General features: G+C 38.0%; 1 protein-coding gene across 2 annotated transcripts in view; it reads left to right on the forward strand.

Moving 5' to 3' along the window:
• Nucleotides 1-9,668, forward strand: part of ZCRB1 (zinc finger CCHC-type and RNA binding motif containing 1) — a 13,568-nt gene extending 3,900 nt beyond the window's left edge. The window contains exons 1-6 of one of the 2 annotated variants that reach the window (XM_008063861.2): nucleotides 88-105; nucleotides 4,071-4,182; nucleotides 4,803-4,910; nucleotides 8,612-8,724; nucleotides 8,822-8,897; nucleotides 9,396-9,668. In XM_008063861.2, coding sequence (XP_008062052.1) covers nucleotides 4,081-4,182; nucleotides 4,803-4,910; nucleotides 8,612-8,724; nucleotides 8,822-8,897; nucleotides 9,396-9,527 — 531 coding nt within the window. In that variant the 5' untranslated portion in view covers nucleotides 88-105; nucleotides 4,071-4,080 and the 3' untranslated portion in view covers nucleotides 9,528-9,668. Of the gene's footprint in view, nucleotides 1-87; nucleotides 106-4,070; nucleotides 4,183-4,802; nucleotides 4,911-8,611; nucleotides 8,725-8,821; nucleotides 8,898-9,395 lie in introns of those variants that run through there. The other variant, XM_008063860.1, reaches the window with a different exon arrangement.
• The last annotated feature ends 6,124 nt before the right edge of the window (nucleotides 9,669-15,792 follow it).

Here is a 15,792-nt window from a genome sequence, read left to right on the forward strand (position 1 = left end):
CAGGCGGGTCTCGAACCCGCGGACTCAAGCAATCCACTCACCTCAGCCTCCCAAAGGCGCGGGATTACAGGCTGAGCCACCGAGCCCGGCTACCATCATTTTTTAGTAAGAGATTTTTTAAAACAAAACAGATACTTGCTATAACAAAGAAAATAAAAATAACTATTGCTAACATTTTATGTATATTTTAGCTTTTTGATAAACATAAACACGTAGACAATTTTTTAAGATGTCTATATGTGCAATTTTGTTTTATTTTTTAACTTGACATTATACCTAAATGTCTTTCCATGTATACGACAGAGTGAGACTCCAACTCAAAAAAAAAAAAAAAAGGTGCATATCTGATGGTTTCCTCATAGCTTATGGTTTCATGGTATTTCTTTATCATAATTTCTTTAAATTTTTAAATAATTTCTAGCAAAATGCTAAGAACTAAGCCTAATTATGTTGTCCAATAGAAGATGTAAATTAAAAGCTCTAATTAAACAAATATTTTGATTACTGGGAAATGTGTTATTGAGCATACAAGTGGGTGACCATTTATCTCATAAATAGTGTCAAAAAATATTTCAATGCATATGACTTGCAAAGTGTTTATGAGACATATTAAATAAATAGAAAACATATATCTACCATTATAGGAAGCTTAGATATCATTGGAAAGACTGGAAACGAACAAAACTGATCATGATGACAACAGCAAATGGTGCTGAGAATTAAAAAGAGAAAAATAACTTGAGATTTTTATATTTAATTCACTACTTTAAATCAATCAAACAACTATATTATGGGACAAAGAAGTAAAAGCAAAATATTGTCATTCTAACTATCTTACAACCACTATATACTCTGGTATAAGTTTGAAATCCCCAGATTTTAGAGCATATTTATCTTGATAGTTTTCTTTCAGCTTTTTATAAGTGGATGTTAAACAGTTAAAGTTCATTTTCATTGTGAAATTATTAACTTCTTTTAAACTTATTTCACCATGAAAAATAATTATCAAAAATGTTTGTGAGTAAATTTTGGGAACTTCAGATTTTGAACAGTTATCATCCTCAATCAGAGCACTAATGATGATGATGTCTAATGCTTAAAAGAGAACATATAGGCCAGGCTCAGTGGCTCAGCCTGAAATCCCAGCACTTTGGGATGCTGAGGCAAGTGGATTGCCTGAGTCTGCAGGTTCGAGACCAGCCCGGGCAACTTGGCGAGACCTCCTCTCTACAATAAATAAAAAAAATTAGCCGGGCATGGTAGCACATATCTGTAGTTCCAGCTACTTGGAAGGCTGAGGTGGAAGGATCGCCGGAGCCCAGCAGGTGGACGCTGGGGCAGCCACGAGCGTGCTGCTGCATTCCAGCCTGGGCGATGGATTGAGACTCCAACTGAAAAAAAAAAAACAAAAAAAAGAGGGAGAGCACATATATATGCTAAGTATCGTTCTAATCTCTGCTCTGTATGTATATTATATCACTAAAGTCTTAGAATTACACTTTAAGGTGAGTACTGTTATTATCCCAATTTATAAGTGATGAAACAAGAGCACACGGTAAACCTGTCATATTGCTCGTTAGTAGTGGAGACAAGATTTGAATCCAGCCAGCATGATTCCAGATTCTACCTCTTTTCATTTACCTTTTCTATTTTGTTCCTCTTTGCCCAAATCTCTGAATGAATCACTATTCAGATATATCATAAGCCATGAGAATGCCATGAAGTTAAAAACATTGAGTTATAAACAGAGAAGACTTGATCTAGTCTAGAAAGTCAGGGAAGACTTGCCTAGATCAGTATCCTTTAAGTTGAAACCTAAAGGATGAATAAGAGTTAAGTAGGCAAAAAGAAGGGAAGAGCATTTCAGGTAAAGGAACTAGCTTGTGCAAAGGCCCTGTGGCAAAAGAAAATGAACTGAAATCTAGAAATAGAAAAAGGGCCAATATGCCTGGAGATGAGTGGGCAAAGGAAGGAAGAAAGCACAAAATGGTTCCAGAGAAGAAGCAGGTTCCTCATCTTGCCTGTTGGCCATTACAAGATGTCTGGCTTTTATGCTAAGAACACCAGGAATCACTGAAGAATTTTAAATGAAGAGTGACATGATTTGAATTTTCTAAAAGCCTACTCCAGCTTCAGTGTAGAAACGAGATTGGAAAGGAACAAAAGCAAATGCAGGAAGACCACTCTGAAAGCTATAACTGTAGCCTAGGGGAGAAATATGGAGTAAGGTGGTACACGTGGAGAGAAAGATGCTAATCACATTTGAGAGGTGGTCAGATTTGAGAGATCATGAGTAAGTCAAATGGGTAATACTTAGTGATGTGTATAGGAAGTAAAGTGGGTGACACTTAGTGATATGCCTACTTTGTATATAAGGATCAGGTGAGTGAGAAGGTGTTATGGATGACATCTAGGTTTTCTTCATGTTATATGCTAAAATAAATACCTTATATCAGGAAAAAATCCTGATATGCCTCATATTAGGAAATGGTGCTACTCTCTAGCTCTTTTCCCATACCAGAAACAAGAATCAGTAGTTGTGTCCTTTTGTTTATTTATTTACTTATTTATTGAGTCGGGGTCTCACTCTGTCCCCCAGGCTGGAATGCAGTGACACAATCACGGCTCACTGCAGCCTTGACTTCCTGGGCTCAGGCAATCCTGTCTCAGCCTCCCAAGTAGCTGGGACTACAGGTACACGCCACCACACCTGGCTAATTTTTTGCTTGTTTGTAGAGACAATAGGTCTTGCTTTGTTGCCTAGGTTGGTCTTGAACTCCTGGGCTCAAGCCATCCTCCTGCCTCGGCCTCCCAAAGTGTTGGAATTACAGGAGTGAGCCACTGTGCCTAGCCAGATATGTCCTTTTTAAATCCTTGGTGTAATTTTTCTTGTTACTGCAGAAGGTATCTCTAAGGAGAGTATTGTAATTGGTTTATAGGTCTCCCTTTACCACTAAACTGTAAACTTTTTCCTGAAGGTGAAAACCGTTATTAGAGCTTAATGCCTGGGCTTGAGGCTAATGGAGTGGCTAAATGACAAATTAAAGAACACAGAAATGTAGTCTTTGCATTCTTCTGTAAGCAGAAGTCCTTCCCTCTCCCCCATTTATTTACCTATTAGTAAGAATTATGAATTCCTACTTTTTCTGTGGCTTATCATTCACTACTGTATTTAATTATTTTGGTATTCAAATTGTCTTAGATTTGGCCAATAAGAGCTATTTCCACCTGGCTGCTGTATTCTTGCACCATGCTCCTCCCTCCCTCCTTCAGCACTCTCTTACTTGCTGGCATAAGATGGTTCAAGCTCATCTTATACCTGCCCTGCTCCAGCCTTGGAATCAGCCATTTCTCCAAAGAGCCCTGTTGAGCATTGTTTTTTAAACTATGTTAAATGACAAATAGTAAGCAAGGGCCACCAGGACTAAGGATGTGTAAAGAGCAGGAGAAAGAGCAGGTGTGCTCTCATTATTCTCTCTGTTACCCAGGTACACTAGGAACCTGAACAAGAGAATTTTTTTTAAAAGACAGGAATCTTGCTGTGTTGTCCAGGCTGAGGGCCTCAAACTCCTGGGTTCAAGCATTCCTCCTGCCTCAGACTGCCAAAGAGCTGGGACTACAGGCGTATGCCACCATGCTCAGCTCTGGAGAGTCTTTAAGAGAATATTTAAGAAATACAATTAGATTCTAAAACTTAGAAAAATAGGTATATTACTTTACTTTTTTTGTGTAGAAAAGAACATTCTTGTTTTGTTTTGCAGGGTGAAGGAGTTAGTATGGAAAAGGAATTATGGTTACTCTTCAAGATTCCATTGTCTCTGTAATCTCTTTACTTCACCTATTAATCTCTGATTAACTCCTAATCACATCTGTGCTCACTTGTGTTGAATCATTTCTATTCTTGATATCCTGTGACTTTGAAGAGATAGCTGATTTTTCAAATGTGTTAATCTTACTTTATAAAATTTGTATTTAGCCTTTTTTAAAAACTTGAGTTTTCAAGTATTTATTAGCATATCTTTTATTTATTGCTGCCTCATGTTTAACTGGCTATTTTTTTATGCTTTAAGGGTTACTATAATGAAAGATAAAGATACCAGGAAGAGTAAAGGGGTTGCATTTATTTTATTTTTGGATAAAGACTCTGCACAAAACTGTACCAGGGCAATAAACAACAAACAGGTAAGTCATTCATTCCCATCAAGGTTTTTAACCCAGAAAATGGTGATGCAGTGGATGGTCAAGTCTGACAGCTATCACGATTCTGAGGGTATCTAATTTATGGAAAAGAAAAGTCAAAGCTGTACTGGGTTGCCAAAAACATTGGTAGACTAGAGTCTGGGCACAGTGGCTCATGCCTCTAATCCCATCACTTTGGGAGGTTGAGGCGAGAGGACTTTCTGAGTCCAGGAGTTCAACACCTGCCTGGGCAGCATAGCGAAACCTCATCTCTCCAAAAAAAATCAAAAAGTTAGCTGGGTGTGGCAGCACACACCTGGAGTCCCAGCTACTCAGGATGCTGAGGTGGAAAGACTGCCTGAGCCCAGGAGGTTGAGGCTGCCATGAGCTGTGATCATCATGATCATGCCACTGCACTCCAACCTGGGCAGCAGAGTGAGACCCTGTTTCAAAAAAAAGAAAAAAAGAATACTGTAGAATACAGTTTATCACACTTAAATGGCAATTGCTAAAATAATCCAAAAATAAAATGAAATTGAAGCTTTGAGGAAATGGGATTAAAGGATTGGTTTTAGGTTTCAGTGAAATACATCCTTCTGCATTTACATTTTTTTCTGGTTTAGTTATTTGGCAGAGTGATAAAAGCAAGTATTGCTATTGACAACGGAAGAGCAGCTGAGTTCATCCGAAGGCGAAACTACTTTGATAAATCTAAGTGTTATGAATGTGGGGTGAGTAAACCTAAAACTTAATGGAATTTTCCACACTTTACTCTAAGGTATTTTTCACAAGTCTTTTATCTGTGCTCCCCAAAATTTCTGACTGGCTAAAACTAGGTTATGAAAGTTGTTTTACACAGGGACTCTAGACTCATCTAAGTAAACTCAATTGAAATATGTGTAAAAATAACCTGAGTCGCGTAATATAGAGTGGTACTTTCTCCAGTTTCTAAATCTTTAAAAATTGCTAGTTTAAAGAGTGTCAGACAGCCAAGCATATTGGCTCACACCTGTAATCCCACCACTTTGAGAGACTGAGGTGGGAGAACTGCTGGAGCACAGGAGTTCAAGACCAGCCTGGGCAACATAGCAAAATCTTATTTCTACAAAAATCAAAAAATAAGCTGGGCATGGTGGCATGCACCTGCAGTCCCAACTACTCAGGAGGCATGAGGTGAAAGGATCACCTGAGCCAAGGAGATTGAGGCTGTGGTGAGCCATGATCATGACACTGTACTCCAGCCTGGGCAACAGAGTGAAAGCCTGACTCAAAAAAAAAAAGTATTAGACTAATTACTTATGTCATTGTCTTGAAAGATTTTAGTAACTCATACATTTTTGCTGATAGGTTATTACCTGTTTTTGTAACATTTTGCCAATGTTTAATTTTCACAGTTCAGTACCAGCATTATCATATGACCCATCCTCTATGGGATATTGTATTTTGAAGTTTATTTGTCTTTCCTGTTAGTACTGCTTACGTTTTATAACTAGACTAGCCCCTATTTTTTAAATCTGTTTCTCTTCATGATCCGTCATCCGTTTAAAGTTTTGGTAATTAGGACATAGAACAGTTTTGTACATCTATAATGGCACCAAGAGAATTTCAGCCTTGGTCTTAGAGCTGTCAGTTTCTAAAATGACTATATTAAATACTTAAGAAACAGGGTCTAGAGGTATTAATCAGGAGCTTGGGAGACAATTACTGAGAGGCATTGTCCTGGCTACAAATCACAGGGAAAACATAAGGAAATGCTTGGGGTCCTTTCCCCCACTGCTACTCCCTGTGCCTCCTTCCCCACACCGCAAAAAGTTTCATAGATAAACAGAAAGACAGATGGATAAATAGAGTGAGTAAGCAGTAGACTGGACACATACTGATTCTATCGATTCTTATGATTCTAAAACCTCTTAAGTACATGCTTTAGAAACTGTGTTTCAAAGACTTAAGTTTTGTAAAAGAAAGGAAGGAAAGGATGGAGTGGAGGAGGAGAAAGGTAGTTATGGTCAAACTAGTATGGATCCTCATATCCACAATAAATTTTAAATTAGCTGAGAAATGCTGAATGAATCTGTTCATCTGTTCCCTTTGGCTTAGGGATTCACAGATTTGTTACACTATATGTTGTACATTGTATATTTCTTCAGTCCCCCCTAAAAAATATGTTTAAATTTATTTAGTCTGTTTTTCCCCAGGGTTATTTTACTATGAAATCCTTTGTTTTATACGAGATATGTTAACATTTTTGGTATACCATTATTCCAAAACAGTTTGGAAAAATGCTTCTGTAAAACTCTGAGCAGTTTGTTAGCAGTGAGTAGCATTGCTGGGTTGAGCCATGTCCTTAGTATACTGAGTACACAGTCTGTTTGCTCTAATATACTTAAAAAACATGATTATATTTATCTTCTATTGTTCTAATCTTAGATTCGTCTCCACATTCCACTCCAACATAATACTTGTTAAATGTACTGTAATGAGCTGGTATAGAGATTATAGTTCAGAGTTTCTATGTTTTACAACTCAGTGTTCTAGCTCATTATGATCGATAGCATAATCCAGCATTATCAAGTAGGACATATATATAATTCATGCCACATATGTAATTTTACATTTGCTAGTAGCAAACTTAAAAAAGAAACAGAATCCCACAAACCCAGGAATGATTTTAGGTCTTCCTTTTCCACTACCTTATGTAACCTGGCTTTACTCTTACTGTTGCTCTCCTTTAAAGTTGATCCTCCAACTTCTGAGCTGGGGAAGAATAGTCTCAACCCCAACCCACCTCTACATGGGACAAGAGTCGAAAGAAGAGGGCTTGCTAGGAGATGGATGGACTGTGCTCATTCTCCTTCTGGGTGGCTAAGAATCCTTACCATCTATACCCATGTAATATGGTGCTTAATGTCTAGTGCTCTCCTAGCTCTAGTCCCACTGTAGCCCTAGCAGTATAGTGCAACCACTTTTGAGAAGAGGAGCTGTATTTCATACCCTCTTGTAAACAGCTCCCTACCCTCCAGCACATACCCCATGCTACAATCCAGCACAGTTCTCATAGAAAATACCTACTTGATATACTATTGGGTTGAATTGGTTTCTGTGTATACTCCTCCTCCTGGCTTCCTCCAGGAGCTAGCTATGGGATTGCTTTTTGTACTTTAGACCTGATTGCAGGGCATACTATGATTCTTTAGGAGCGGTATTCTGATATAATAGGAAAGCAACGAGCTGTCTGTAAATAGAGGAACAACTCACTTTACTTTCCTGATCATTGATCTTTTATTTTAAAATGTATATAATATTTTATGTAGATAGAAAAACATATGTGATGTGTGAGATAAGAAGCATAGCAGTTCAGCGAACAACTGTGTACCTTCCACCTGTGTAGGAACCAGAACATTACCATCACCTTCACACCAATCTGTGATTTCCTCCTCTAATCCATTCCCCTGCCTCTACCCCACCTTGAATTTTGTTTTTTATTATCTTATATATATTTTATCACATATATGTATGTCCAAACAACATTTTTTAGTTGTGGTTGATTTTGAGTATTATTTAAATGGTATTGCAATTTGTAATATATAGTCTTCAAATTGTTTTTTAAATTTAATAGTATTCCTAAGATTCACTCATGTTATTACTAATAGCAGTAGTTCATTCCTTTTCACTGCTATATAATATTCCATAGTATAAATATACAATTTATCCATTGTTTCCTCAGTGGAAATTTATCTAGATTTCAGATACTATTATAAACACTGCTACTTTTTTAAAAAAGAATAAACAGGTAGACGTCTTTAATTCAAAATATCACTTGAATACATAATAGTTTAAAAATTACTAAGATATTTTACATTGCTTTCATATTAAGTATTCAAAAATTCAGTGCATATCAATTCAGACAAGTTCTCAGTAGCCACATGTGACTAGTGGCTTTTGTAATTAGATAGTGCAAATGTAGTCAGGATATGAAAGGGGAAAAATGAAAGTAATTAATGGGAAATGTGTCCATTTGTTTTTAAAAGAAAATGTTAAGCAACATCTTAGAAGTTAACAAGAATAGATACAGTTTTATCCCCATTTTATCAAATAATAACTTAAAATATTTACATTAAGAGATGATTCATTTAAGTTTTGAATAGTTTTATAGCTAGAATCTTGAGATTTAAAATGTTTAAGGAAAGACTACTATTTTACACTTAGTGGAACTCTAAAATAGTCCCTAATTGTTAAAATAGCTTAATTGGGAGTTACATTATCACCCTTCTTCCTTCTAAATATTAAGGATTTTATCATTAATTTATTTCTGTATATATCATTATGATATTATTTTTCAAATTCTAAAACCTTTTGGTATTAGGGTACCAGGCAAGTTTCTGTAAATAACAACAAATGTATTTTTTCTTTCCTTTTTAATGGGAAACAAAAGGAAAGTGGACACTTAAGTTATGCCTGTCCTAAAAATATGCTTGGAGAACGTGAGCCTCCAAAAAAGAAGGAAAAAAAGAAAAAAAAGAAAGTTCCTGAACCAGAAGAAGAAATGTATGTATATTACTCTTGCTCAATACATTATATCGTGTTGCCTTTGTCTTTTTACTATTGGTGGATTACATTCCAATTTTTTTCTCTAATAACTTAGTGAAGAAGTAGAAGAAAGTGAAGATGAAGGGGAAGATCCTGCTCTTGACAGTCTCAGTCAGGCCATAGCATTCCAGGTACTTGTTCTTTCACAATAGTTGCCATGCATTCATGGTTTTATATTCTTTGCTTACTTTATTGATCATCTACTTGTGGCAATACCTCCCTCTCCCCTTTACCTCCTAAACTTTAGGAGGCAAGCTGTTTCTCTAAGATCCTTAGAACAGTGTAAATGAAAAGTTCCCATTGGATTTTACTAGATTTTAAGGGCCCCAAACACATAAAAATCTTAATCTATTTTCATTATAGAATCAAGAAGACTATTTGATCAAAGTGAGTTTAGCTCAAAACAGAAAAGATATTTTAGGAATTGCCTAGGATAATTTTTGGTAACATTGTGAGAGGAGGACAGAACTCAGGAGTTGAGGGAAAGCTCCTACTATCTGCATGGGCTGGGAGGGTGAGAAATGGTGGCATTTATTATGTGGTTGTACCATGTTTTGAATTAATGCACCATAAATAATATTAAGCAGGTTCCTGGTTTTGTTTTGTTTGTTTTCTGACTCACATTGCAGCAAGCCAAAATTGAAGAAGAACAAAAAAAATGGAAACCCAGTTCAGGGGGCCCCTCAACATCAGATGACTCAAGACGCCCAAGGATAAAGAAAAGCACATATTTTAGTGATGAAGAAGAACTGAGTGATTAAAATTAATACGTATTATGTAAATATTAAAATAAATGATGTACAAAATTCAGTTGGGGACTAAATTTTGGGGATTACTTTTAGAATTTGAGCATAAGTCAAATAGTTTTTTACAATAAAATAGTTTATAGGAAATTAAAAACATAAAGCATCATGTTCCTTTCTTGCCTTAGCACACCAATAAAAATCAAGATTTGTTAATAACAATCTTGAAAAGAGTTGATTTTAATAAAAATGAGAAAACAATATTATCATAGTAACACTATTGTCATCCTAAGAAAAAAGATGGATATTATAAAGATTTCAAAAGTTCACTATAAAAGCTTTATTCATATCTGATGGGTTTACATGAGAACTTTTGAAATAAATTTAATCTTTAAAACAAAAACTTCATGAAGATTGAAAAATTAATAACAATATTGATAAACTTTTCAAGATAATTTTGCCTTTAAATATGAGTGTTTTGTCATCCTATTTCTTGGAGATTTATCCCCATCTGGGTAAGTTGTAAATACCCATAAAATATAAAGTGAAGTAACTTGAAAAGGCTTAAAATCAAACACAGCAGTTATTTGTCTCCCTTGCCCATAGCGCCAAATTCTATTCCGTAGAAGCAACTACTCATATGTACATACATATAGCTAAATAAATACATATATTTCTGTTGACTAATAAAGAAATAAAGGAGGATAATTCAATCTCTTATGCTCTTCCTGCCTTTCTCCATCTTCCCAATGTGGCAATGTTAAAATTTCTGGTTAACTCAACATGTATTTTTCTTTTATGATCATGTAAAATATTTTTCAGTTCTGAACCAAGGAGTATGCTATAATTACATTTTTCATAGAGTTAATAATTATCTAATTTTTCATGTATTTATTACATTTCTTTGTATTTATGACTAAATCTTCCCATGGTTAAGTGGAAATGGGATTACAGAGCCTTTGATTTTCTATTTTGTGTATTTCTATACTATTTGAAAATTTTGTAATAACACCCATTTATTACTTTAACTACTAAAAGTAATACAAATATTTCCACCTTGAAAACTACAAAGATAATGAAATTGTTAACCACCCACCACAGAATCTTCTAGAATCTAGCAGAAAATGAGCTAGTGACATAAACAGACTATATAGAAATAAAATTAGGCCAGGCATGGTGGCTCATGCCTGTAATTCCAGCACTTTGGGAGGCCAGGGTGGGAGAATGACTTGAGGCCAGGAGTTAGAGACCTGCCTAGGCAAGAACAAGACCCTGTCTCTACAAAAAATAAAGAATTAGCCATATGTGCCTGTAGTTCCAGCTACTATGCAGGCTGAGGCAGAGATCACTTGAGCTTAGGAGTTCAAGGTTATAGTGAACTATGACTGAGCAACTGCACTCCAGCCTGGATGACAGAGTAAGACCTTGTCTGAAAAAAAAGTTTTGTAAAATTAGAAAAAAAATTATACCATTAATTATTAATCTACAGCCAGTGATACATTAGTTTTTACCTAATCAGAAAAAAAATCAACATTGGCAGTGTTGAGGATAACATAAGAGCACTTGTGGTATTCTATGTTGGCTCTGGCTCAATTCTGAAGGATAATTTAACAATGAGTATCAAATGTTAAGTATGTTCTACTTTTAAGGCAGAAATTGTATTCTATTTTATCCTAGCATTCTAATCAGAAATGCAGGTACTTATATACAAAGACATATTTAAAATTCAAAACAAACATTGTCAACAATGGCAAACTAATTAAACCATGATATATTCAATTATGAAGAAGCATTAAAATGTTGCAAAGAATTTTTAATTGAGAAACATTCTGGATATAATGTCAAGTATAAAACCCTTATTATATGTGGCTACATATATGCACATGGCTGAGAGATGCTCACTGCTAAAGTAGCAATGCAGTGGTTAACAGTATACTTCTTTTTCACAGACATACTTGGGTTCCTATGGCTATGTTGCCATTTACAGCTGGTAACCTTGAGCAGTTTACTTAACCTGAGTTATTAGAAATATAAGAAGGTGACTGGGCTCAGTGGCTCAGCCTGTAATCCCAACACTGTGGGAGGCTCAGGCAAGTGGATTGACTGAGACTGCCTGCGGGTTTGAGACCAGCCCAGGCAACTTGGCAAGGTCTCATCTCTACAATAAGTAAAAAATTAGTTGGGCATGGTAGCACGCACCTGTAGTTCCAGCTACTTGGAGGTCTGAGGTGGAAGGATCACTGGAGCCTAGCAGGTCAACGCTGGAGTGGCTGTGAGTGTGTCACGGCACTCCAGCCTGGGCAACAGAGTGAGACTACAACTCAGAAAAAAAAAAAAGCAAGAAAAATATAAGAAGGTAAAAACACAAAAGGACAAATGCTGTATGATTCAGCTTTTATAAGACACCTGGAATAGGCAACATCAAGTTCATAACAAAAAAAAAAAAAATAGAATACAGGTTACCAGGCCCTGGAGGGGGACACAAAGGGCGGGTAGTTATTTAGTGGGTACACAGGTTATAAGTTCTGGAAATGGACAGTGGTGATGGTTGCACAACACTGAACATAGTTAATGTCACTGAATTGTATACTAAAAAACAGGGAAAAATGTAAATTTTGTTATGTATATTTTATCACACACAAAAAATGTGCAAGTGATAGAACTATTGCATACAAAAATGTGCAAACATAACTGAAAATTTTTTTGCAAAGAGCAGTCACGGCCAGGTGCAGTGGTTCATGCCTGTAATCCCAGCACTTTGGAAAGTTGAGACAGAAGAATTGCTTGAGCCCAGGAGTTCAAGATCAGCCTGGGCAACATAGTGAGATCTCATCTCCACAACAAATTTAAAAATTAGCTGGGTGTGGTGGCACACACCTGTAGTCCCAGCTACTAGGAAGACTGAGGTAGAAGGATGCCTGAGCCCAGCACGTCAAGGCTGTGGTAGCTGTAAGCATGCCACTGCACTCTAGCCTGGGCAACAGAGTGAGACTCTGACTCCAAAAAAAAAAAAAAAAGGAGCAGTCACGCCACTGAGCCAATCCCCCAAATCATGCTGAACCATGACACCACAGGCTCCTTTCCAGCTTATGTCCAGAATACCATCAGTTTCCCCACCCCTGGCAGGAGACTGGAGGAATCCCTCCCAGGAAAAAAGATATACAGTACTGGATATTTGAGGCCCTAAAAAAGTCATTTCAGTAATAAAGCCCTCCAAATGGAGATGCCCAAGGCAGTGGTGGTGAAATATGCTCTGATCAGCTTTTTAGTGCTTCAAATTCAAATATAAATAGGATGGGCATGGTGGCTCATGCCTGTAATCCCAGCACTTTAGGAAGCTGAGGCAAAAGGATTGCCTAAGCCCAAGGATTCAAGACCAGCCTGGGCAACATGGCTAGGTTTCATCTCTACAGTAAAATAAACAAATTAGCAAACATGGTCACACGTTCCTGTAGTCCTAGCTACTTGGGAAGCTGAGATGAAAGGAACACCTGAGCCTAGCAGGTCAAGTGAAGCTCCGACTCAAAAAATATATATATAAACACACAGATAAGCATCAGCAAACATTTGAGGAAAGTATCTAATACAACATAAGACCCAAATAAGCAGACCAAAAAAAGGAACCCTAAGAAGAATTCCAGTTTTAAGTATTTAGCTGGCCCCGAGTTTCAGAAAAAGGGACTGCAGACCTATAATAAACTTTGTGGTTTGTAATATGAAAGTATGTGTCAAACAGAGAATGCCCTTCTTGCTGGATAAAATAATGTTTTCTTCCGAAATCATTTCTTTACTCATTTGCTTTTCTGACTAGATGCCTTATTCTGAAATTGTCAATTACAGTTTTCAAATTATCACAAAATTCAATTGTAGCCAGAAATAACAGGACATATTTATAAATTCTGCATGTTAATTAATTTTTTGTTTTATATGCTACAAGTGTGTATGTGGTCTACAGCTAGGTGTGGTGCATACGCCTGTATCCAGCTACTCAGAAGGCCAAGGGAGGAGCATCACTCAAGCCCAGGAGTCCAAGTTCAGCCTGGGCAACATAGAGATATGAAACTGAATTTTTAAAAATTAGTTGCCAGGTTCGGTGGCTCAGCCTGTAATCCTGCGCCTTTGGGAGGCTGAGGTGAGTGGATTGCCTGAGCCCGCGGGTTCGAGACCCGCCTGGGCAACTTGGCGAGACCTCATCTCTACAATAAATCAAAAATTAACCAGGCATGGTAGCGTGCACCTGTAGTTCCGGCTGCTTGGAAGGCTGAGGCGGAAGGATCGCTAGACCCCAGCAGGTCGAGGCTGTGGTGGCCAGGAGCGGCCATTGCACTCCAGTCTGGGTACAGAGTGAAACTCCAACTCAAAAAAAAAAAAAAAAATTAGTTAATGCAGCCGGGCTCGGTGGCTCAGCCTGTAATCCCTCGCTTGGGGAGGCTGAGGTGAGTGGATTGCCTAAGCCTGCAGGTTCGAGACCTGCCTGGGCAACTTGGCGAGACCTCATCTCTACAATAAATCAAAAATTAACCAGGCATGGTAGCGTGCACCTGTAGTTCCGGCTGCTTGGAAGGCTGAGGCAGAAGGATCGCTGGAGCCCAGCAGGTCGAGGCTGCGGTAGCCAGGAGCGGCCATTGCACTCCAGTCTGGGTACAGAGTGAAACTCCAACTCAAAAAAAAAAAAAATTAGTTAATGCAGCCGGGCCCGGTGGCTCAGCCTGTAATCCCTCGCTTGGGGAGGCTGAGGTGACTGGATTGCCTAAGCCTGCAGGTTCGAGACCTGCCTGGGCAACTTGGCGAGACCTCATCTCTACAATAAAATCAAAAATTAGCTGGGCATGGTAGCGCATGCCTGTAGTTCCAGCTACTTGGAAGGCTGAGGTGGAAGGATCGCCGGAGCCCAGCAGGTCGAGGCTGCGGTGGCCGGGAGCGGCCAATGCACTCCAGTCTGGGCGACAGAGTGAGACTCCAACTCAAAAAAAAAAAAAAAAAAATTAGTTAATGCTTAGATAGTAAAACCTAGGTTGCCACACCTAGAGAAGTAAAGGAAAGCTTTACATAGAATATGCCATAGATCAGCAATTTAGATTCCATCATTTATAGAGGACTGGAAGCCTGATTTTTAAGGTAGGGAGGAAAGTTTACTGAATCATATAACTGAGTGATTCAGAAATGGAGTTTAAAATAATCAAAAATATATTTTATTTGTCTTACCACTGCTTTCCTCTGTACTAACTTTATTTCCCAACACGTTTTCTTCATACACTAGCAGAGATAACCACCAGTATCTCCAGAAATCCCAACAAAGGAAACTCCTCTTTCCCAATTGTTCCAGCAAAAGTCCCAAGAAAAGCCCCAATTGGCCAGGTCTGTATCACAGTCCCCATTCAGACAGTAGGGTCCATCCCACTCAACCTACATAGACTAAAGATGGTCCTATGCAATATGATATCTATTTTGAGTTAGGAATCAAAAGTGGAAATTATCTTGTCCAAAGAATCCTAAGGCCAGGCACGGCGGCTCATGCCTGTAATCCTAGCACTTTGGGCAACCAAGGTGAGAGGATTCCTTGGGCCCACGAATTCAAAACCATCCTGGGCAACACAGTGAGACCTCATCTCTACAAAAAATTGAAAAAGTAGCTGGATGTGGTGGCACACACCTGTACTCCCAGCCACTCAGGAGGCTGAGGCAGAAGGATCACCTGAGCCCAGGAGGTTTAGGCTGTGGTTAGCCATAATCATGCTATTGCACTCCAGTGTGGGTGGCAGAGCAAGACTTCAACAACAACAACAAATAAATTTCAAGTTTAAAACCTTCCTTTCAACATTGCTGAAGGTGGAAAACTGAGACAGCTAAGCAGGTTGTACATAGTAAATAGAGATTCAGCACCAAAACAAAAAGAAATAATTCCCTCATAATAAACACTTTTTTATAGGCCAGTAATCCCAGCACTTTGGTGGCTGGGGCAGGAAGATTGCTTGAGTCCAGGAGTTTAAGACCAGCCTGGGCAATACAGCGAGGGCTCATCTCTACAAAAAAATCAAATAATTGAGAGTTCAAAAGCCAGTCTGATTTTAAAAAGAAAAAAAAAATTTGCTGAGTGTGGTAGTGTTTGCCTGTAGGCCCAGCTACTCAGGAGGCTGAGTTAGGAGGATCATCTGAGCCCAGGAGGTCGAGGCTGTGGTGAGCCAAGATTGTGCCACTGCACTGCAGCCTGGATGGTAGAGTGAGACCTGAGTCAATAAATAAATAAACAGTTTCTATAGGACATTTGCAAAATTTATGAAAA

This window comes from Carlito syrichta, unplaced genomic scaffold (assembly GCF_000164805.1).
Source record: "Carlito syrichta isolate Samal-C Ts95f unplaced genomic scaffold, Tarsius_syrichta-2.0.1 Scaffold307107, whole genome shotgun sequence".
In the NCBI taxonomy this organism is placed as follows: Eukaryota; Metazoa; Chordata; class Mammalia; order Primates; family Tarsiidae; genus Carlito; species Carlito syrichta.